Source organism: Mercenaria mercenaria, chromosome 11, assembly GCF_021730395.1.
Source record: "Mercenaria mercenaria strain notata chromosome 11, MADL_Memer_1, whole genome shotgun sequence".
Taxonomy (NCBI): Eukaryota; Metazoa; Mollusca; class Bivalvia; order Venerida; family Veneridae; genus Mercenaria; species Mercenaria mercenaria.
Genome location: NC_069371.1, coordinates 59,830,361 through 59,856,036, shown reverse-complemented (window position 1 = coordinate 59,856,036; position 25,676 = coordinate 59,830,361). Strand labels below are relative to the sequence as shown.

The 25,676-nt window shown below is 35.7% G+C and overlaps 1 protein-coding gene across 4 annotated transcripts in view; it reads left to right on the top strand.

The window, feature by feature from the left end:
- The window catches only part of LOC123531850 (ecdysone receptor-like), a 130,132-nt gene that overhangs the window by 84,710 nt on the left and 19,746 nt on the right, over nt 1–25,676 (top strand). For 3 of the 4 annotated variants that reach the window (XM_045313131.2, XM_053517524.1, XM_045313133.2), the window contains 2 exons: nt 14,296–14,616; nt 22,177–22,317. In XM_045313131.2, the coding sequence (XP_045169066.1) occupies nt 14,296–14,616; nt 22,177–22,317 (462 nt within the window). Of the gene's footprint in view, nt 1–11,010; nt 11,118–14,295; nt 14,617–22,176; nt 22,318–25,676 lie in introns of those variants that run through there. The other variant, XM_045313134.2, reaches the window with a different exon arrangement.

The window sequence follows — 25,676 nt, the reverse complement described above, 5'->3', positions numbered from 1 at the left end:
TTGACCTTCACATTGACCTAGTGACCTACTTTCACATTTTTGAAGGTACAGGCTTCAAATTTGGACCACATGCATAGTTTCGTATTCTGAAATAAAATTTGACCTTGATTTTGACCTAGTGACCTACTTTTACATTTCTCAAGCTACAGCCTTAAAATTTGGACCACTTGCATAGTTTTGTGTACTGAAATGAACTTTGACTTTTACATTGACCCAGTGACCTACTTTCACATTTTTAAAATACAGGCTTCAAATTCGGACCACATGCGTAGTTTTGTATTCCGAAATAAAATTTGACCTTGATTTTGACCTAGTGACCTACTTTTACATTTTTCAAGCTACAGCCTTCAAATTTGGACCACATGCATAGTTTTGTATACCGAAACAAACTTTGACCTTTACATTGACCCAGTGACCTACTTTCACATTTTTGAAGGTACAGGCTTCAAATTTGGACCACATGCCTAGTTTTGTATTCCAAAATAAAATCTGACCTTGATTTTGACCTAGTGACCTACTTTCACATTTCTCGAGCTACAGCCTTCGAATTTGGACCACATGCATAGTTTTTGAGTACCGAAATGAACTTTGACCTTAAGATTGACCTAGTGACCTACTTTCACATTTCTGTAGCTACAGGCTTCAAATTTAGACCACATGCATAGGATTGTGTACCGAAACAAACTTTGACCTTGACATTGACCTAGTGACCTACTTCCACATTTTTGAAGGTACAGGCTTTAAATTTGGACCACATGCATAAATTTGTGTTCTGAAGTGTAATTTGACCTTGATTTTGACCTAGTGACCTACTTTCACATTTCGTCCTTGAAATTGATCTAGTGACCTACTTTCACATTTCTCAAACTACAGCTTTCGAATTTGGACCACATGCAAAGTGTTGTGTACGGAAATGAAATTTGACTTTGAGCTAGTCAGTAAGTCTTGAAATTTGGAACACTCAAAAATGGCACATTGGTGGGCGCCAAGATCACTCTGTGATCTCTTGTTATTGTTAAGCCCGCTTGCAGTGAGCTTGATATAGTCGTCATTTTTGGCCAATTGGTATATGTGTGTGCGTGTGTCTGTGCGTGGGTCCGTGCATGAGTCCGAGCAATTTAGAAGAAAGAGAGGGCCATCTAACTGTGAAAAGAAGAAAAGAGAACAATAGCTTCAGTCCATTAATAATAGATTATAGGGCCAGGGCTCCCTATACAACAAAAGAAAATAACAAAAGAAATGGCCCCCTCCTTCATTTTGTTGGCCCTCTACAAAATTTGTTCAAATCTTGACCCTCCAGGGTCAAATTGACCCGGCCCCAGGGTTACTTGATTGTGCATAGGGAAATCTTCATAAATTTGCTAAAAATAAACCAGAAGGCCTAGATCTTAAAGCTTTAGCTAAGAAATTTGTTCAAGCAAGCCACTCTACTCAGGTGAGCGATATAGGGCCATCATGGCCCTCTTGTTTTTTTGTTGTCGTAGGAACTAGAGGCCAGTGCCTTTAACCTCAATATAATTGAGCCGTGCCATGAGAAAACCAACATAGTGGGTTTGCGACCAGCATGGATCCAGACCGGCCTGCACAGATGCGCAGGCTGGTCTGGATCCATGCTGGTCGCTAACAGTTTCTCTAATTCCAATAGGCTTTGAAGGCGACCAGCATGGATCCTGACCAGACTGCGCGGATGCGCAGGCTGGTCTGGATCCATGCTGGTCGCAAACCCACTATGTTGGTTTTCCCATGGCACGGCTCAATTATAATCATGATACAGCATTCAGTTGACACTATTATGAAATTTAATTATTATAATTAGAAAAAAATGGCAAATCAGTTCTTTTTGGGGAGTATATAATTTCTTGGTTTGTGCCAAAATGGTGCTCATTGTAAATGTGTATATATACTAAGCAAATATGACAAAATAAATCTTTCTTTAACATACCAAATTCGTTAGATCTACTGTTTCCAGGGATCCTAGGTTATATGTTGTCGCTTGGATTTCTCTGATGATTTGACACAGCGGTAATGGGGACTGTTCTAGAATTTCTTGCATCTTCATAATTCCTTTTACTTGTTTATGCATATATATATATAAAAGCTGTAAGATATCAAATATTTATAAAACATTTCCTTTGTCAGCATGCCTTGAGATTTCTGGTCTTACTTTCTGTCAGAAGATACTTTTGTCATCAATCATTTACTAATAGTCTGAGGAGGGTTTGTAAAAATTTAATATTCTTGCAGTAATATATTATATGATACTTTAAAAAGTACTGAAAGATCACTCTGAAATAAGATGAATTATAGTTTCTGAAATTTGTTACAAATTGTTTAAAGGCACTAACCTCCAGATTTGGCTAAAAATAATCTTTCTTTCAAATTAAAGTTTGGTCATATTATGAACATTAGAATATGAGTTTTGTTTCTATAATATTTCAAAAATTCCAAATCAAGAAAAAAAGATGGCCACGTCGGTAATCGAACCCCGGACCACAGCAGCACTAAAGACATTTTCCCGTCGTCTTAACCAATAGCACTATAGAGGAATTAGTGAATTATTTCTTCAAATTATAGATATTTATAAACGATGTGGAGGCTAGTCCCTTTAAACAACGAAACTTATAGAAAGAGACATGTGACGAGCAGATTTATGTAGGTCAGTTTTTCAAAATTCAACTTGTAGAGGTCCACTAGGCAATGCTACATGTCAAATATCTAAGCTCTAGGGCTTCTGCTTTTTGAGAAGAAGATTTTTTAAGATTTTCCTATGTACAGTCAAGTAACCCCAGGGGCGGGGTCAATTTTGACCCCGGGGTCATGATTTGAACAAACTTGGTAGAGGTCCACTAGGCAATGCTTCACACCATATATCTAAGCTCTAGGGCTTCTGGTTTTTGAGAAGAAGATTTTTTAAGATTTTCCTATGTAAAATCAAGTGACCACTGGGGCGGGGTCAATTTTGACCCTGGGGGTCATGTTTAAACAAATTTTGTAGAGGTCCACTAGGCAATGCTACATGTCAAATATCTAAGCTCTAGGCCTTCTGGTTTATTTTTAGAATTTTTTTGAAGATTTTCATGTGTAAAATCACACGGCTACTAAACACTAGCGCCACCACCAAATTGTGGTGATAAGGAAAAGAGCTATTGACATTTCCGTGGTGCAGCTATCGCCTGTTTCTACTTGTAAACACGTGAGTAAAATTTGTACTTTGTCTTATATTTTTATTGATAGAACTTGTTTCGAAAATCGGAGAATGTAGTTCCGTGTAACAACACTTTTACTAGAGGTTGGCTGTAATTTCATTAAAATAATATGCAAATTGTGGTGCCAGGAGCTTTTCTCCCGAATTTGACAGTGGCATATTTTCATATCGGCTAGTATTCGAACACCATTCCGATGATAAGACACACTGTAAAAACATACCTGCGCATGCAAATCGTGTAGAACTGAATAACACGTATTCCCATACACCAAAGAATTACGAAAAACACAGTAAAAAGTTAAAACACGACTATTTTTGAAAATGGTGGCGCTATCACCCAAGTGGTGGCGCTATACAGTAGTGGTGGCGCTGTTGTATATGATTAGTGGCTGATATATTCAATTTTAAAATACGAAAATGTCTGACTGCAAGCCACGGAAATTTCTACAATAATTGATGTTATCAACCTATCCCACACTACACCCAAATAACGTTACTCACCAAAATACATGTAGTAACCTGTACATGATCGCAAAATAGTCTACATGTATATGGATTCAGATTGTGAATCTAAGCTGTATCGATTAATCATATTTAATCGACTGGAATTGAAAATGTACTGTACTTTTCAGAAAGAAATGTGAAAGTAGGGTCTTTTGTTTACAATGCATGCAAACGACGTAAAAATTCAAAGGCAAGTAACTTTCAGAATCTTAATATAACAAATAAATTCTACACAATCTTTGTTTGAAAGAAAAAGTATTGCTACTATTTTTCATGACCTGAATTTAAAGTTCACTTACGTTTGTATTTAGGCAGAATATTTAAAGGTTAGAAAATAATTCTACATTAACATTTTAAACAAAGGAAATTTACTTTGACTACAATAGTCCCAAGGGTCTGTGAGTATTTTGTTCTTTTTTTTCTTGGATAGAGAATGTTTCATAAAAGTAAATAAACTATGATCGTGTTTTTCTTTCTTTAATAACATGATTCCTTGCAGGAATATTATCAGTTAGAGAATGTTGGTGTTTGTTTTGTTCCGGATGCGTCAGCAGTACGTATTACTGAATGCCGTATTAGCGCCACCACTACTGTATAGCGCCATCACTAGAGTTATAGCGCCACCACTTTTAATAATTCTGGAATATTTATTCTAACCCGAGATTCTATTATTCATGGTGTGTGCCTATATTGTTATTTAGCATTTCTACACCATTTGCATGCGAAGGTATGTTCTTGCAGTGTGTCCATTAATCGGAATGGTGTTCGAATACTGGCCGATATGAAAATGTGCCACTGTCAGATTCGGGAGAAAAGCTCCTGACACAACAATTTGCATATTATTTTAATGAAATCACAGCCAACCTCTAGTTAAAGTGTTGTTACACGGAACTACATTCTTCGATTTTTGATAAAAGTTCTATCAATAAAAATATAAGATAAAATATAAATTTTACTCACGTGTTTACATTTTCAAACGGGCGATAGCTGCACCACGGAAATGTCGATAGCTCTTTTCCTTATCACCACAATTTGGTGGTGGCGCTAGCGTTTAGTAGCCGTGAATCAAGTGAACCCTGCCGGGGCGGGGTCAATTTTGACCCGGAGGTCATGATTTGAACAACTTTACTGGATCGATCCTATGGACAATAAATGACCTCTTTTTGTTTTGTTTTCTGTCCCTTAAGGTTAAAGGGTAATGAGTGCTTGAACCTTGAAGAAAACATCATTTTGGGTGGGAAGTATAATTTATAACTTAGATATGTAATAGTTATAGTATGTGTGAGAGTGTGTTACCAGGATATATCAGAGCTAGGGGTACATCGAGGGTATTTTGCTCTGTACATATCGTCGAGGCCGGTAGGCCGAGACAGATATGTGCAGAGAAAAATACCGAGATGTACCCCTAGCTCTGATATATCCTCGTAACACACGAGCATTACATATTATAACTGTTTTATCGCATAGTTTTATCATTAAAATTTATATATTATTTTCATTTAAATTTGTTTATTATTATATTTACTCTTTTGATTTCTGTTCTGCGCCTCGCTGACTGAAACACTAAAACTTCTGTTTTAGAAAATGTGTTCCCCAGATAGAAGTATCCAACAGATTTCTGCATTGGTTTTAAATCTTTGCATTTCATTGGCCAAACATATTGTAAAACGTGTTGTTTTGTTTGTAAAAAAAAAAAAGCAAAGAAAAAGAAACATTTGAGAAATCTCAGAATTAGGCGATAACTATCGAGTTTTTGAAATATTCTAGTTTATTTATTCTTTTACTTTAATGTAGGTGTTTGTGATAATTCTTTCTCTGTGAACTAATTGGAGCTAAAATCACCTTTTCTTTGAAAGGAAAAAATTATACTCCCTTGATAGGACCTCGATAGAGAAAAAGTGTTGCGATATAATCGGAACAGTTTTACTGTGCTGATATATATCGCAACAGTTTTTTTCTAATGAAAGTCTATAGAGATTTCTGTGTTGATATATATCTTAACAGTTTTGTAAAATATCAGCACAGATTTTGTATATTAATGTGTGTTACCATGTTTAACAAAAAACAGCAAAGATCAAAGGAAAACTGCCGCACTATGCGATAAGCTTTTAAACCTAAATGGTTTGAATGGAGCATTGCTCATATACATTAATATGAAAAAACAAACCATTAAAAACCAGAATATTTCTTTTGATTTCAATAAAAATTTGCCTTTGATAGATATTTAAATCTTTCAACAATCTGAACTGAAATGCAAGTTTTAAAAAAGTGGACCCCATGTGGTTCTGGGACGATCTGTGTATGAAAAGAATTGGAACCACTGCCTTACCCTTGCATGATCGTAAGAGGTGACAAATAGGGTCTTAACACTTGCAAATTTTGATTCCATACCTCATGTTTTTATTTCGATGTAAATGAGATGTGGAACCAAAATTTGTAGTCCTGTTTGGCGCCATATAACCTATACTGTGTTGGTGCGCCTTAAAACCCAAATAAATAAATAAATTTTAAAAAGTGGACACATTGGTCATGACTAACATGCTTTCCTAGGCAGGTGAAGGCAATTTCCATTGCGGTGTGACCTTGAGGAAGGCTCTCTGTCATGATTGCCTCAGTCGACCCAGCTGCAAATGGGTACCAGCATATTGCTTTGTGTTAACTGTTCTTAAAATAGGGTCCCTCAAAAGCTCTACAGAGCCATGGTATGTTCATCGTTTCACAAAGCAACTGATAAATGAAATTTACCTTTACCTTTGAAACCATTTGTTTCAATCTAGCAACCAAGATAGACAAAGGGAGGTAATAATAATTATACAGACTTCTTTTTCTAATGAGTTCCAGCTAAATATATAACTGTCAATGCAGATCTTTGACAAATACTATATATAGTACAATACAGCAGGAAATATGAAACAACATTCCTTTGGCAAAGTGTGTTTAAGGCATCGCCTACAGTGGCAGCCATTTGACTCAAAATTTTACATGCAAATTTTCATAAAAATAAAAGATGACTAAGTGGTAACTATAAAGTCAATAAATTTGTCATAATTATGTTTTAAATATCTATGTGAACATATGCAAGTAAAAGGATGTGCATTTCACTACCTGTATTATGCCTTTATTCGATATTTTTTATGACAAAATTTTGCAATTTTATCTGCAGTCAAACTCGATATATATTCAATACATTTCAAAGATAATTACAGCCAATTGTAAAGCAGACCGTGAAGAATAAAGTCGTCAGAAATTATTTTGAAATTTTACCAGATTACTGAATTATACACAAAAATCCCAACACCATCAATTTATCCAATTTGTGTTATCTGTTCAGGTTTAGGCGTATATCACCAAAACAGAATTTTTTGATAAACGAACAACATCGTTACCAATACTTTTCCTGACCAGTACGTGTTCTGCCGTACTGTCCCGTACTTAAAATATTTTGAAAAAGTTGTCCCCCTTTGAAAATGAATGCCATTTGTAAAGAAATAAAAATAAACAATTGCTGAAAACTGTGTTCCACCTAGTTATGTGAAATTTCAACACTCGCACGTTATTGCAAATGCATTAAAACAAACATGTGTAACAGTTCTTTGAAAATGGTGAGTTTTTAAAGGCGTTTGACTATCCGGAAGTGGGGCCCCTTCAGGCAGTCCTTTTCCGGAATTCAATATTTATATCAGTATAATGACACTTGTTTTGTAGTTTTTGTAATGATAGCGTGTATATTACTCTACAAAACAAGTGTCAGTATACTGATATAAACACTGAATTCCGGAAAAGGACTGCCTAAAGGGGCCCCACTTCCGGACAGTCAAAAGCCTTTAAAAACTCACCATTTTCAAGGAACTGTTACACGTGTTCGTTTTGATGCATTTGCAATAGCGTGCGAGTGTTGAAATTTCACATAACTAGATGGAACACAGTTTTCAGCAATTGTTTATTTTTATTTCTTTACAAATGGCATTCATTTTCAAAGGGGGACAACTTTTTCAGAATATTTTAAGTTCAGGACAGTACGGCAGAACATGTAATGGTCAGCTAAAATATTGGTAACGATGTTGTATGTTTATAAAATATTTCTGTGTTTTGGTGATATACTTCTAAACCTTCACACATAATTTACATGTATATAAACAGGTGATATTATAGGATTATGTATAGGTTTACCTGGCTACCTGTGGTCAGTAATGCATGTACAAACAACATTTTAAATTAAATTTACATGGGGTTGTCTTTTTGTATCTAATGCAATAACCAGGAACAATTCCGACAAAAATCCGTAGGAGTTTGCAGTATACATATTGTACTATGAAATTAACTAAATTTTGTCTTTGTAATATTTTTTATATTGGAGTTCTACTGCACATAAAATTTCAATATTTTGGGGTAAATTTTCGGTCTCAACGAGACTCAAATATTTTACAAGCGGCATATGTACTATAAATCATCATATGCTTCTTATGTTGATGATAATTTGACCAGCTGTTAAGGCTTAAGTGCAGTTTTCAAGAGAAAAATACTCGGCCTGAAAATATGAACTGATACTGAGTTGTGACTGTGGCGATGCCTTAATAAATTTTTACTTATGTTGAAATTACTCTACTTGGTTGGGCAACCAGTCTGGCAATAGAGGACGAGGATCCAGTCAAAACAACCATGTTGTAAGCACTTTATGTAAATGATCGGTTGCGAAAATATGAAACTATTCCATTACTAGACCAGAATCTGATTAACTACCTTTATCATAAATGACTGCAGGTAATCTCCCATGGCAAAATCAATGTCAAATTGGGTCAATGTAGGCTTCCCTAGTATATAGATTTCTTAATCCTTAACCCTCCTTTGAATATCGTCTTAACTTCTGGATTAGTCTACTTTTTATGTAAATATTATATTGCTATGAATAAAATAATGTTACAAATGTCTCTTATAATTGAATGGTATGCCAGTCAATAGTTAAACTGTAGCGTGGGGTCTAATAAGTGTTTTATTTCATGACATCAAAAATTAATTTTCACAGTTTCGTTTAAAGTTTAGTGAGTTTTCTTTCATTTTTAGCTCATCTGATTTTTTGAGTGAAAAAAAAATGAGTTATTATCATCACTTGATTGGTGTTGGCATTGCCTGGTTAAGTTTTATGTTTAGGTCAGCTTTTCTCCTAAACTATCAAAGCCATTGCTTTAAAAATTGCAACACTTGTTTTATATGTATTTAAAGATGTTAAAAAAACACACACAAAAACAAATGTCCGATTCTGAAGATATGATGTAAAATAAACATTTCTGATTTGGATAAGGATACAAAATAACCATTTGATAGAATGTAATCTATATTAAAGGCACTGTCTCTAGATAGTTGGCAAAAAAAATATCTCGAAATTAATGCTATTATTTCTTAAGAATGCTTTGAAACCTAATTACTGACAGACTGTTATGTTATGGAAACACATGAGAATTAATTCAACAGTTCTTACTATTTTACGATGAAAATCGAAAAGCGTTTGTTACAACACTTTACTCAAGGTAAACTGCCTCGATTATAAGTTAATGCATAATGAACACTAAATCCTCCATAGTGGTATTGGTAAAGACAGCAGAAAATTCATTTATAGCAGCGGCGGTCCGGGTTTGATTCCCGACGTGGTCATCTGTTTTTCTTTATTCAAGGCATTTTTAAAATAGATTTCTATAGAAACAAAAACTCATATTCTAATGTTCATATGACAAAACTTCAGAAAGAAAGATAAATTTTTTAGCTAAAATCTGGAGGCCAGTGCCTTTGAACTGTACTGTCTAAAGCAGTAACTTATTGATCTTCAAAATGTTTGACTTAGAAAATTTTAGTATTGGCGGGAGGGCTTCGAATAGGGCTTCAAATAGTCACAGTTAAACAATTTAACAACATACATGTACAAGCATATTGCTGGCGACCAGAGAGGCAATTATTGTAGGTGGGGCTTATCATGGTAGTGAGCAGCTTGCTGACCCATAGTTTCAGTACATTACAATAATATTGACCAAAGAAGGAATTCCTAGACAATTATTCAGAAAATGTTCAACAGTTATTCAGACAAGATTTTGCTACTTTTAAATTCACTATTTCGTATTGCGATTATTTGGTGGGAGTCTATTTTTAGATCATGCGTAATCATTGTATTAATCTCTATTCTACATCCTGAAATATTCAGTATATGGGTTAAACAATGGGCACCAAGATGGCAGCACCCTACTTTTAAACTGATTCCTTTGACAGTACCTTTGTATTTATTAACTGCTCAGACAGGTGTGAAATGTCAACCAGAAGTTTTCCTTCTCTCAAGAGAAGAAACAGGAACAGTAACTGAGTTCTGAAATATTCAGACAGTTTATATTTCATGACCCTTTTCTTTATAGTTGTGTGCTCTCTATATTAGATAACCTACGGTATATTATAATGGTAAAAATGACACACATTCCTTGAACCAAGATTCACAAAGTATATATTTCACTAACATTGTCTATTCTTTTTGAAATCTGTGGCATCGATTTGTACTTTCTATTAGATTGCACAATTTACAGAAAATGGTATTACTTAAGAGTTGGTTGGTTATATATTTGGTTAAACAAAATCATACTTTTTAGCTCAACTGAGCAATGCTCAGGTGAGTTATTGTGATTGCTCGATGTCCGTCGTCTGTTTACACTTAGAGAGGCTGCATGCTTTACTTGATCTTCATGAAATTTGATTGGAATGAAATCTAGGTCAAGTTTGAATATTGGTCAGCTTGGCTTAAAAACTACAGGTCATTAGATTAAATCAAAGAAAAATCTTGTGTATGCAATAGGGGCTGCATTTTTCACTGGATGTTCATGAAATTTGATCAGAATGATTGTCTTGATGAAGTCTAGATCAGGTTCGAATGTGGTTCATCTGGGATAGTCACTCAGTCGAATCAAAGAAAAACCTTGTGCATGCAATAGGGGCTGCATTGATGTTCCTCAGGTGAGCAACCTAGGACCATATGGTCTTCTTGTTTCTGTTCCCGTTAATCTTAAAATATCAACAGTATCATCCATTCAGTAATATATCAGAAAACATTTGTATAAATATGTATTATACCTTCCATAGAAAAAGGTTTATACTCGAGGGAAAAAAGGACCACCTTTTACTACATGTGGTTGCCTGTCCTAAGCAGCCAATTTGGTTTTTTCCGTTGACTGTCTGCTTAACACAGGTTCAAGTGTTAAATCAGAAATCGGTTATATTGCTGCTCAGATTGCCTCTCAGTAACCAATATAGATTGTAGCAAGAAAGTGCAGGGTGACCTTGTTATTTTACCCTCAGTGATATATATGTATTGATCTTGGGAAAAGCCAGCAGAAGGAAAACATATTAAATGAAAGTTCTGTGAGACAGAGAGATTTAGGTAGGTCCTTATATTAGTGTAACTCTTTCATAAGATTTTTTTCCAATACACAACCATCACTTGTGGTGTCATTATTGGCTTTTTACGGGTCGCAATGACACGAATAGTTGGCACAGAAAAAAAAAATTACAGTTGGGGAATTAAGATAGATAGATATATATCGGAAAGGGAAAATTAGTGTCGGTATATATGTTTATTGGTGTGTATCAGCTACGATATTCAATAAATATTTAATAGGATTTTAAAGCAAGTGATTTTAACAGGCTAGAATTCATACAGATAGAAAATGACATATTGAAAAAGGTTTAAATGTGGATCAATTAATTTTGTTAATAACAAAATTATTTATAGTTATCTTACGTAGCAATTTTAATGCAAGGCAGGGAATGACGTATCAAAAATTTACCAGACTGTGAAGTATATGTGTTTTTAGTGTCAGGATGACACATTATTCGATTAAAAAGAAACCATGGTGTCAAATTAGATATAGTTCAAATGGAGATATATGTATATATTTAAATTTTATATTTAGTCATAGGTGTTTGTAAAACACAAAAATTAAATAACGGAGGATGAAAATAATCTGGTGTTTTTTCATGTTTTTCTGCTTCACTTTTATAGTCGAGCATAAACTGTTACATGTTATTTAATACGCTTTAAAACTTTATAGATTTTGTTAGTTTCATAAAAATTGGTAAATATAAGTCATATTGCAAGAAAAGAAAGCATGTGACTACACCAGCGTACTGGGCATCTAGATGTATTTATATGTGTAGCCCTTGAGCTTATATTTCATTAAGCCTGTGGATTGAGACTGCCTGGTTCTAAATACCAGGTGTTGTTTTTTTCTAAATTTACTCTCTTAAACCTGTGAATGAAGACCACCTGCACATGAAGATATAAATGGGGTTGGGGATGGTAGGAATCTAGAATTGTTTGACCACTTACCTCATTGTATTGCACAATCTTACACCATATTGGAGTTTATCTTGTCAATTTTTAGACATGTATCAAATATGCTTCAAGTTTGGCTGCCCTGTTTAAGTAAAAAATAATGATTTGGCTACCCTGTTTAAAATTCATATTAAAGTTCGTGAACTTATTATGAACTGAAAATGGGTCTTTATTTTGTCCATGAATTATTTGTAAGAATTTATAAATTCCAGAAATGTGTACTCTAAATGTTTGTTCATGAACATTTCATGAACTGACAATCTCATTTTCAGTTCATGAACTTATCCATAAGCAGTTCTTGACAAGAGTTATAACTTTATGGATTAATGGATTTTCACATAACTTGTTCTGCACCATCCTGTATGTCCTCACACAGGTTTGTCCAAATTGTATCACTTGGCCCCTTTTGGAGTTCATCAGAGCTAAAAACCCTTAACAGTTCCTCATGAACCCTTCATCAAACCTTGTTGTAGTAATAATTTGTTGTATTTACTTCTTTGTGCTTGACCCCTTTTTTAATGGCCCAGAAAATAAGTGTATTAACCCTTAGCCTGCTGGCGGCAGATGATTCTGCCTTTGCGACCAGTGCAGACCAAGATCAGCCTGCACATCCGTGCAGTCTGATCATGGTCTGCACTGTTCGCTATTCAGTCAGTAAATTTTCAGTGAAAACCCCTTTGAATAATAAGTGGTACTGTCCAAATTGAAAGACCAGTCCATTATAGAAATATAGCAGGGTAAGGGTTAAACAATTCTTCGTGCAGACCACTTGATGGATCTTCACCAAACTTGGTTTGTAGCAGTCTAAAGTTTGGTCTTGTTGAAACATAAGTTAATTGAAGCATTTTATTAGAAGTCAGTCTTTTTTTTATAAGAGTGACAATATGCGAATAGTTATGATAGAATTCTGTCCTGGCATTTGTTGTTACAAGATCAGCATCATGCCCTTTTGTGGAAAAGTAAAAAATAAACATTTTGAGAAGAATTTGAGATGTAGGATTGGCAAAGTAATGGATTTACAGATTTCAGGGGCTTTGCAGTGCTTTTGCCTTAAAGATTTAGCAATAAATATGTTTTTCTTGTCTTCTGTTTAATTTAATGTCTGAAAGAGAAGGACTGTGTCTTTTCAAAGAAAAAGGGAAAACAAGTATTTTTTAAAAAAATATGATAATAATTAAACTTGACAAGGTTTTACATAATTATGCCTTGTAATTTCTCAGCAAGGTTTTTTATTTGCATATGGTATGTTACCTCATTAATTTATAATTAGGAAGATCTGCAGAAGCACTTTTCATGTTCCTACATGTTTAAGCATTATATTCACCCCCTTCAAATCCCCCTCCCACACACACTTGTCTTATTATATAAAGTTTCAAGTCATCATAGTCCCAGAGCTGTGTGTCTGGGTGTATCAATCACAGCAGTTACATCCTTGTAAAATCTGTGATATCATTTCTCACACAAACATTGTGAACATAATCAAGAACTTGTAACAATGAAAATGCATCATGTAGTGCAGATTATGCAACCTGTTGCCTGTAGCCTTGTCACAGCTGCTGTCACTTACTTTTCTTATTTTGTCAGAGTCATTTATTTTGATTTATACATTTCTTCAATTGTTAGTATAATATTCATTTGTTTTCTGATTTAACTAATATTGATAACTAAAAATTTCACAATAATATTACTGGTATAATGATTCTAATAAATCCAGTTGTAACCTTTGCAGAAAAGTGGGTGACTGCACTGTTATAAAAGAAGCAGGGTGCCAACTTACTGCATAATCATTTCATAAAAAAAAAAAACCCCGCAACTTTGCTTTTATCTTTATTCAGTTAAGTAATAGATTTCCATTATTTTTATAATGGGGTAATAACATAATTTTTTAAATTGAATTGGCTGATTTTTCCAATCAGCAGTACTATATATATGTTAAAAAAAATTATGTAAATTTTGGAACTTGTGCCATATTTTATACATAGTATTATGTGCCATTATTTAAATTGATTCTTTTCGAATAAAGAATACCGTATTTTATTTGGGTGTTGAAACCATTATATTCTACTGATTTATATAATCTTTTACAATAGTTAGAAATAGGTGCCAGATTTTTATATGAAATTTAATTGAAAAAAAAGGTCTTTTATAGAACATGACTTAATAAAAGGCAAAATGCATGAATTCGACTAACATGTATTTATATGTTGTTTTTTTCTTCTTTCAGTTTTGAATGAAAATGAGGGGCACGTGCATCAGGGGTACCATGGTAATCACATGTACTTAGACAACATGGTTCTCGGCTCCCCAACAGGGTCCATGCTACCTATGGATTCAGACATACATCTTGGAGGCCCTGACATGAGTTACGACATGCATATGACAATGGGGGAACGTGCAATCACATCAAGCACAGGGAACGACCCCAAGGTCAAGAAAAAAGGGGCTGGAGTGGTGGGGAAAAGTATAGAGGAGGAACTATGTAGGATATGTGGAGACAGGGCCTCCGGTTATCATTACAATGCCCTCAGTTGTGAAGGTTGTAAAGGTGAGTTTATAAGGAGCAGTCAGTGAGTGGTTATGTGTGATATCAATAGATAGGTTATTTAGTAAGATTATATTTTTCTGGTTATCCAGATTGAGTACCAATATCTTGTGATACCCCTGTGTCTCTTTACTGTCATCCATCTTTAACAGCTTTGTAGGTCACAATGTTTGCCCAGTCTTTAATTTGGTCAGAATATCAGTAAAATCTTGGATGATTTCGAAATTAGGTCAGATCATAGGTCTTCATACAATTTTCTTTATAAAATTAGATAATTTCAAAATGGGTTTTAAATAAATGAAATTTAAATAGGTCACAGGCAGATGTAGAAAACCTTAACAAAGTGTTGCTTAAAAACTGGGGCCCCTAGCTGAAGGTCAGGTCAGCATAGAAGTCCAAGATTTTATTTTCTGTCTAACACAGGTGGAATTTATTCCATCAACTTGACATAAGCATTCACCATACAAGGTGATGGATATGGTTGAAGGTCAAGGTCACACTTACAGGTCAAAGATTTTTCGTTTTTCTTGTCTGGTCTTTGTATTCATGGAGGGTCTTTAAATACAGTATACACTGATGGTTGTTCAATTAACATGGCATAAACATTCAGTATAATAATTAATACTGAATTTTTATGCTTCCACAAAAAATTTTAACAGTAGTATTGTAGGTCTGTTTAAAAAACATTTTTAAGAGATATATAATAAGCCCTCTGGAATAATACTTGTTGCCTAATATTCAGGAGAAGGTTTACATCATAAAGTTCCCCTGATGAGAGATGATGTTTGGATGGAAAAAACATCAGCTGAAGTAAATAAATTCAAATCATTATATACATCTGTATGTAATTCTGTCTGAAAAAAATCTTACATGTATACTATCTATTCTATTTCCTTGTCTGTTCTCCTGCAAATGCTAATTTTAGATAAACTGTGCCTTTCCTGCATCTGCAGTATGGACACAAGAAAGAACGGTGGCCTCAATTTAGGACGTGGAACTTGTATGTTTTGCTGTTTATGCTATGATGCAGCATAACATGTCAAAATAACTTATCCAGTCAGAGATGCCTTGTTTGATTCTTTGGAAAAATGATTAATGGGGGAAAATAAAGGTTCAAAAAGCAGACTCTACCACAAACATTTCTAGCTTGGTAACATTAATCTTTAACATAACTGGAAGTTACATGTATTATTTTGAGATTACATTTTCAGTTTTCCACTCCTGAAAAAATAAATTTGATCTTTGTCATCAATGTATTGTTTTACTGAAGTGGAAAACACTGTTATAAATTAATAATTCTGTTTGGGAATAAACAAATTTGTTCCAATCGATAAGAATTCCTCTAGGGGCGTTTTGCTGTCCTAAAGGCTTTAGATTCTATTCATCTTTAGCAAAGTTATTCTAGTACACACATATTTTTATGCCCCCGGTATCTACTGATGCGGGAGGCATATAGTGATTGTCCTGTCAGTTCGTCCATCCATACAAGGTTAACCAAATGGGACCATTTCGTCTAGCATCAAAACCCCTTACTAGAATGACTTGATACTAGTGCAGATGTAACCTGTGACCATTCCTCATCTTCAGACAACACCTGACCTCAGGGTTTACATTGCATTGACCTCATTTTGGACTTAGGTTGCTTTATATGGGCCCTCTCTTGGTTAACGAAATGGGACCGTTTCGTCTAGCATCAATACCCCTTACTAGAATGACTTGATACTAATCAGTGTAACCTTACCTTCCTCATCTCAACATCCTTGACCCAGTTTAACCTAAATTGACCTCATTTGGACTTAAAGTTGTTTTTAAAAAGGGCCATCACTGACCTCATTTAAACCTTTGAATTTAATTTTTTGACCTCGTTTGATTTGGGTTGCTTTGTATCGAAAAGGGCCCCGGGGCAAAAGCTTTTATTGAACGCAGCTTCTTTTCTTTCGGGCCCGTTTTTTTCGAAAAAAAAGGGGCAAGTTTTGAAAGGGCACCTTCCATCTGCTATCACACTTCATGTCGGCTCTCCTGGCCATCCATGGGGTTTTTGAAAAACATGGCATAAAAAACCCCCATAATGAACGCTTGCAGCGCAAACCCAATCCCTAGCTCCAAGTAAAGGCACACTTAAGGCAAAGGAAACAGGGTCTTTTTGGTCCTTCAAACTGCCGTTCATCAGAGATTTTTAAAATTACTTTGCTCAGGTTCCCTATAATATTTTGTTTATGCCAAAAAACCAGACCCATAGCCCCAAAGGGTCAAGGTCACACTTTAAAGTAAAAAGGTTAACGGGCCTTTTTCTTGTCCTTTTCCCGGGTCTGCCATTTATAAAGGGATTTAAAATTATTTGGCACAAATTTTCCCCATAAATTGAGATTAGTCAAGACCAGGCCCCTCGCCCAAGGTCAAGGCACCTTTGGGAAAAAAATTTTTTGGTTTTTTGTCGTTTGAAACTTTTTTTATGCATTGGGGTGTATTTTCCCAATAACTTGGCTTTTTACTCTCAAAAAAACGAATAAACTTTTTCAAAAAAATTTTTCACAACATTTTTTCTTGCAAAATTTATTTTCCAAAAGTGTTAAAAGCAACTTTAAACTCAGGAGCGACCAAAGGGGCCATGATTTTCATGCCCCCCTTTTTATTTTTTATGAAACACATCTTTTTTCAGTTACATAGATAACAGTTTAAATGAATGTTTTGCTATCTTTAGTAGTTCACTATGACCCAAACAATGCAAACAGGGCCCCGGGGCTGGATCCAAAAAATTTGACTGGGGGGGGGGGGGGGGGGGGGGGGGGGGGGGGGGAACAGTTTTAAACCCAATGTCATCGCTGAGGCGCATACAAGGTTTTGGACGTGGGGGGTTACGGGGGTTCGGGGGGGTTTTTCCCCAATTTTTTTTTTTACCATAAAAAAATTATCCTAAGGGGGGTGTACACCCTAATATTGGGCTCCCCCCTGGAAATATTTGAAATCGGGCTAAATGGGGCCTCTGGAGCATTTTGGGTCAAATTTTAGGTATTGGGGGGGTATTTTCCCCTCTTGATTGGGGGTCGGGGGTTGCTCCCCCTAAAAATTTTAAATACAGGTATAAATGGTGGCCCTCTGGTGCATTTCGGGTTTTAAAATTTAGAAAAAATATTTCTTTCCAAAATAAAGGGGCATCTTTGATGAATATAGGTCACTTCTCGGCCAACTGGGGGGGCACAGGCCCCCTCGGCCCGGCCCTGGATGGGCCTGTCTAGCTGACTCCGGCCCGCAATGCATTAATAAACTTTAAAGGGACTTTTTTGGGGCCCCTGGAAACACCGCAAAAATGTTTTCCCGAACCCAAAAAAAGCAAAATTAGTCTTAAAATAACAACATTGCGTCGACGAAACCATTAAAGCCTCGAGTAAATCAGATTACATATGTGTTATGAACTAGAATTTAGATAGAAATATATAATATTCAGTACAGAATGTTATTGATTATACCTATACCATATGTGACATTATTTCATACAGTGAAAGTGTCTTCAGAGATTTAATAACGGTGAGGATGGAGTACAAAAAACATGATTTATAGAAACATCATCATTCTTTTCTATAATAAGCTTTTTTTCAAAGTGGGGCCAAAAACATTGAATTTTCATAGATTAAAAAAAAAGGGGGAGGGAAATTTTTTCAGGGTTCTTCAAAGAATTTTTCTAGTACAAAGGTTTATTGGTGCATCTGGACTAAAATCAAAAAAGGGCTTCCCGGAAGGGTGTGGTTACTGCCTGTTTTTCTGCTTTAAGAAATTCCCCCTAGCCCAAAAAAACCCTCACCATGGGGTTCGACTAAAAGAGGTTGAATTCTTATGGAGGGAAAATCCAATGGTTTTGGAAGGTGGGGTTTATATCCCGCTCGTGATGAAATATGAAAAAGGGGGGGGGCCCCCCCAAAAAGAGTGATATGAATTATGTGGTGGAAAAAGAAAAAAAGGTGTATTATAGTTTTTAAAATTTGGGGTTGGGGGTTTTTGGGGTTTTTGATTAAAAATGTGTTTTTTTTGTTAAAAATAATGTGGTAAGGGTAAAATTTTTTTGGGGGGGAAATTTTTGGGGTGGGAAATTTTTTGACATTGAATTGCAGAAGCAATAATTGATTAAATTTAGGTCCTGTAAGGTCTGGTAAAATAAAATACTTAATTGAAAAGATTTAATAGTTTAACCCTGAAAGGTATAAAATAAGTAGTATTTTTTTTATCTAAACCCTCAAGGGGCATGGGTTTTCAAAAAATTTGTACCAATTTATTATGTGGAAGAACAATTTTTAAAATACAAAAAAAAAGTGATCTTGAAGAAATAGAAAAATCAGATAAAGCCTATAGATTTTTTGCCCGATGGGTCAACCTGACAATCAAAATCCCCAAAAAAAGTAAAGAATTAATATTAAATCTATTACTGAGAAACAGTGATTGATTATTAACCAAATGAAATTTTAGGGGAAAACCCTGACAATTTTGGTTGGGTTTCAGAAAATCAGGTTTTTTTTCGCCAAATGAAAAAAATCCGCTGACCTTAAAAAAAAAACCCAAACTGTTTTTTTATACTCACCTTCACAAGTGCAAAATAGCTTTTGTGATCACCCATCGTCCGTCGTCATCCGTGCATGCATCTCTGTGCCCGCCGCAACAATTTCTTGTCTCACATAGAGGTTTTTTTTATGATCTTTATTTTAAACCCAAAATTGCACAAAACTTTTACACCATAAGAACTTGTTCCTTTTTGAATGGCCCGATCCAAATTTTCCTAATAATGAAAATACTATCTAAATTTCATTTTGTCAACAGATGGACTTTGGGCTCATGAAGATACATATGACTGAATTAGACAAATTACCCCCTTTATTTTTTTATCAAAAAGAATACCCTAGCCTCTAATGAGATTGGTTTGAAACTTATTTTTCTTCCAGGAAAAATAGATATTAATAACTCTGATTAACATTTATCGATATTAAAAATTTACTAAATTTTTGTTGTATAGGGTTGTACGCTGTACTCCATGCTAACCATGCATGATTACCTCCCCTGATTTTTTAAAAAAAATGGGTTTACTCGGTAAATATTTTTAGAACCATTTTAAATTTAAAAATTGTCTTTAGTTGGGCTGAGGCAACAGGGGAGATGCTATGGACGATTTTAGCGTTACCTCCCCTTTTTTTTTCAATTAAAATTTTTATCCAGTAACCAATGAAATCTAATTTTTAAATGTCATTTGTGCCCTCGGGTGGACCAGACAACAGGTAATAACTTTTGACTGAATGTAGACAAATTACCTCCCTTTTTTTTTATGTAAACGAATATATTTCACAACATCTAAGAGATTGGTTTTAAATTTTTAGCTTCCCGGGAAAAAAAGTCATGTTAGTACAAAAATGCGCTTTGACCCAGGCCCTCAAACTTGGTATGGAAATGGCCCTGACTAGGTCAAAAGGGGCTTACAAAAAATCTTATCCTAGAATTTTAATTGCTGGGGAAGAAACCCTGTCTCCTTTAAAACACCTCCGAAAGTTACAAGAACAGCATTTTTTTGCTCCCTTCACAAAGTGACAAGGGGAGTTTTGTGATCGCGGTGTCCGTCGTCCCTCCTGCGTCCGTAAACTTTTTTCTTTTTACCACCAGAGGTCACATTTTTCATGGGATCTTATAAAGTTGGTCAGAAGTTCACTGGTGATATCTGGGGCAAGTTCGAAAAGGGGCACGGCCCTCAAATCTAGTCATAGGGCAAAAATAGAAAAACCTTGTGACCCTCTAGAGGCCCAAAATTACAAGCCTGAAATTGGGGCAGAATTTACCTTGAGAATCTAGGACAATTCGAAACGGGGCACGTGGGGGCAAAAACTAGGGCGTAGGTCTAAAAATAGAAAAACCTTTTGACCTCTATAGAGGCCATATTTCTTAATGGATCTTCATGAAAATTGGTCAGAATGTTCATCTTGATGATATCTAGGTCAAGTTCGAAACTGGGTCACGTGGGGTCAAAAACTAGGTCAGTAGATCTAAAAATAGAAAAACCTTGTGACCTCTCGAGAGGCCATATTTTTCATGAGATCTTCATGAATATTGGTCAGAATGTTTACCTTGATGATATCTAGGTCAAGTTCGAAACTGGGTCACGTAGGGTCAAAAACTAGGTCATTAGGTCTAAAAATAGATAAACCTTGTGACCTCTCTAGAGGCCATATTTCTCAATGGATCTTCATGAAAATTGGTCAGAATGTTCATCTTGATGATATCTAGGTCAGGTTCGAAACTGGGTCACGTGGGGTTAAAAACTAGGTCAGTAGATCTAAAAATAGAAAAACCTTGTGACCTCTCTAGAGGCCATATTTTTCATGAGATCTTCATGAATATTGGTCAGAATGTTCACCTTGATGATATCTAGGTCAAGTTCGAAACTGGGTTATGTGGGGTCAAAATCTAGGTCAGTAGATCTAAAAATAGAAAAACCTTGTGACCTCTCTAGAGGCCATATTTCTCAATGGATCTTCATGAAAATTGGTCAGAATGTTCACCTTGATGATATCTAGGTCAGGTTCGAAACTGGGTCACGTGCGGTCAGAAACTAGGTCAGTAGGTCTAAAAATAGGAAAACCTTGTGACCTCTCTAGAGGCGATATTTTTCAATGGATCTTCATGAAAATTGGTCAAAATGTTTACCTTGAAGATATCTAGGTCAAGTTCGAAACTGGGTCAGGTGGGGTTAAAAACTAGGTCAGTAGATCTAAAAATAGAAAAACTTTGTGACCTCTCTAGAGGCCATATTTTTCATGAGATCTTCATGAATATTGGTCAGAATGTTCATCTTGATGATATCTAAGTCAAATTCGAAACTGGGTCACGTGGGGTCAAAAACTAGGTCAGTAGGTCTAAAAATAGAAAAAAACCTTGTGGCCTCTCTAGAGGCCATATTTCTCAATGGATCTTCATGAAAATTGGTGAGAATGTTCAGCTTGATGATATCTAGGTCAGGTTCGTAACTGGGTCATGTGCGGTCAAAAACAAGGTCAGTAGGTCGAAAAATAGAAAAACCTTGTGACCTCTCTAGAGGCCATATTTTTCACGAGATCTTCATGAAAATTGGTGAGAATGTTCACCTTGATGATATCTAGGTCAAGTTTAAAAGTGGGTCACGTGCCTTCAAAAACTAGGTCATTAGGTCAAATAATAGAAAAACCTTGTGACCTCTCTAGAGGCCATATTTTTCAATGGATCTTCATGAAAATTGGTCAGAATTTTTTATCTTGATGATATCTAGGTCACATGTGCTCAAAAACTAGGTCACTATGTCAAATAATAGAAATAACAACGTCATACTCAGTTGAACACTGGGTCATGTGGGGATAGGTGAGCGATTCAGGACCATCATGGTCCTCTTGTTATGCTAGAAGATATAGTATATTATCAAAGACCTACCAGGTTTTATGCCAATGCGAGGCTGGTACAGATTTACAACTTCAAGGGCTAATAGACTCTTAATAGTTTAAATATTTATTAAAGTTCAGCAAAAGTTACTCTAAAATTTCCACTTTTATTTCATTTTATCAGGTTTCTTCAGACGCAGTATAACCCGAGGAGCTTCGTACCACTGTAAATACGGCGGTAACTGCGAAATGGACATGTGGATGCGACGGAAATGTCAGGCTTGCCGACTCCGACGGTGCCGAGAAGTCGGAATGAAACAAGAATGTAAGTTGAAGATACTAGGCATTACAGACTAGGGAAATTCTCATTCAGATGCCAAGTTTGAAGCGCACATCTTCTTATATATTAAAATATCTCGGCTGGCGAGGCAGTTTGATAACATTGGTTATGAGACATAGAATATTATTTATTTCATTGAGAGGTTATAGTATGTTACGAAACCAATCAATTATAAATATTTCTTACAGCCAGTAATCATTAACACTGAATGAAAAATTACATTTAAGTGAACAATATGTATGTTTATTATTAATATATTTCTTTTAAATATGCATGAGGAAGACTTGATATTATTATATCAATGACAAAAGTAAAGTGCAGACAGTATGCTTTTTAGCTAGAATAAAAGGCTATTGCACTCTGTAGGTAAAGTTTTGATAAAGTTCAATGTCTTCGCCATGACTTAAGCTTGTTGTACTGAGTGGCAATGTACAGTTGTGTGACAAGGTGTGTAACTCTACCTTTAATATTTCTAGAGTTACGCCCCTTTTGGCAATGTACGTTATTGTGACAAGATGCATAACTCTACCTGCAATATTTCTAGGGTTATGCCACATTTTAGCTTAGAAATTCTGTTAAAGTTTCTTTATAAAGTTTAATGTCTTCTGTATTACTTAAGATATTCAGTGGAAACTTTTACTTGCTCATAGTGACAATTTTACCTTTAATATTTCTAGAGTTATGCCCCTTTTAACTTTTAACAATTCTGGTTACAATTTTTTTTAAAGTCCAATGTGTTCTTAAGATATTCATTTTAAACTTGTTATACTTTCTCATAGTATAATACATTATAGTATAGTATCATACATTAGTTTGACAAGATACATAACTCTGCTGTATTTCCCGATATATGCTTTTTATGCCCCCGGCATCTACTGATGCGGGAGGCATATAGTGATTGTCCTGTCCGTTTGTTCGTTCGTCCGTCCATACGAGGTTAACCAAATGGGACCGTTTCGTCTAGCATCAATACCCCTTACTAGAATGACTTGATACTAATGCAGATGTAACTTGTGACCATTCCTCATCTTCAGACATCACCTGACTACAGTTTGACCTTGACCTTGACCTCATTTTGAATTTAGGTTGCTTTATATGGGCCATCTCTTGGTTAACCAAATGGGACCGTTTCGTCTAGCATCAATACCCCTTACTAGAAGGACTTGATACTAGTGCAGATGTAACCTGTGACCATTCCTCATCTTCAGACATCACCTGACTACAGTTTGACCTTGACCTTGACCTCATTTTGGATTTAGGTTGCTTTATATGGGCCATCTCTCTGTTAACGAAATGGGACCGTTTCGTCTAGCATCAATACCCCTTACTAGAATGACTTGATACTAGTGCAGATGTAACCTGTGACCATTCCTCATCTTCGCACATCACCTGACCTCAGTTTGACCTTGACATTGACCTCATTTTGGACTTAGGTTGCTTTATATGGGCCATCTCTTGGTTAACGAAATGGGACCATTTCTTCTAGCATCAATACCCCTTACAAGAATAAATTGATACTAATACAGATGTAAACTGTGACCATTCCTCATCTTCAAACATCACCTGACCTCAGTTTGACCTTGACCTTGTTTTGGACCTATGTTGCAAAATTCATCGACAAGGATGCCACCGGGGGCATCAAGCGTTTATTGAACGCAGCTCCTTGTTTTAACTTTGAAATTTTGATTAAAAGTTATTCAAAGATTTTAACCATGGCAGATACTGTCTTAAAACTTACTCTCATCAAAGTTTCAGGTAATAACACAAGGTTAGGGCATCAAGTTCCATAACACATGCAGAAATTTTAACAAAATTCTCCCCCATTGCATGCATATTGCTCTTTCCAGAATCAATGTAGATATTGAATTGAAACTGTACAAGTTATTGGATAAAGCATGGTGAAAGGTGCATGCCCCATAACTCTGAATTGTATTTTGGCAAAGTTTTAACCCTCTTTGAACTTGGAAAATGCAGAATTTAATATTGCATGGAAATTACTATCACCAAAACTAAAAAAATGATACTTGGTTCAAACTTCACACAGGTGTTGATAGCAGTTGAACAAGATCACAGCATTAGGTCCTATAACTCTTACGTGACTTTGGACAATATACGTATTCTTAGATAGAAAATCCGTTTTACTGACAAGCCTTTGAATAGTGAAGTGTGCTATCATGAGACAGCTCTTGTTAGCTCACCTGAGCAATGCTCAGGTGAGTTTTTCTGATCGCTCGATGTCTGGCGTCTGTCGTCCGTCGTGTGTCGTCAGTCAACATTTAGCTTGTGTATGCGATAGAGGCTGTATTTTTAGCTCACCTGTCACAAAGTGACAAGGTGAGCTTTTGTGATCGCGCGGCGTCTGTCGTCCGTCTGTGCGTGCGTCCGTAAACTTTTGCTTGTGACCACTCTAGAGGTCACATTTTTTTATGGGATCTTTAATGAAAATTGGTCAGAATGTTCACCTTGAGATATCTAGGTCAAGTTCGAAAATGGGTCACGGCCATCAAAAACTAGGTCAGTAGGTCAAAAATAGAAAAAACCTTGTGACCTTTTCTAGAGCCATATATCACAAAATCTTTATGAAAATTGGTCAGAATGTTCCCTTGATGAATCTAGGTCAGGTTCGAAACGGGTCACGTGGGGTCAAAAAAATAGGTCAGTAGGTCTTAAAAATAGAAAAACCTTGGACCTCTCTGAGGCCATATTTTTTATGAGATCTTCATGAATATTGGTCAGAATGTTCACCTTGATGAAAAACTAGGTCAAGTTCGAAACTGGGTCACGTGGGGTTTAAAAACTAGGCAGTAGGTCTAAAAATAGAAAACCTTGTGACCTTTCTAGAGGGCCCTATTTTTCATGAGAAACTTTATGAATATTGGTCAGAATGTTCACCTTGATGATATCTAGGTCAAGTTTGGAAACTGGGGCACGTGGGTCAAAAACTAGGTCATTAGGTCTAAAAATAGAAAAACCTTGTGACCTCTCTAAGGCCATATTTTTCAATGATCTTCATGAAAATTGGTCAGAATGTTCAGCTTGATGATATCTAGGCCAAGTTCGAAACTGGGTCACGTGGGGGGTTTAAAAAAAAAGGTCAGTAGATCTAAAAATAGAAAAACCTTGTGACCTCTCTAGAGGCCATATTTTTCATGAGATCTTCATGAATATTGGGCAGAATGTTCAACCTTGATGATATCTAGGTCAAGTTCGATACTGGGTCATGTGGGGTCAAAAACTAGGGCAGGAGGGCTAAAAATAGAAAAACCTTGTGACCTCTCTAGAGGCCATATTTTCAATGGATCTTCTGAAATTGGTCAGAATGTTCACCTGAGATATCTAGGTCA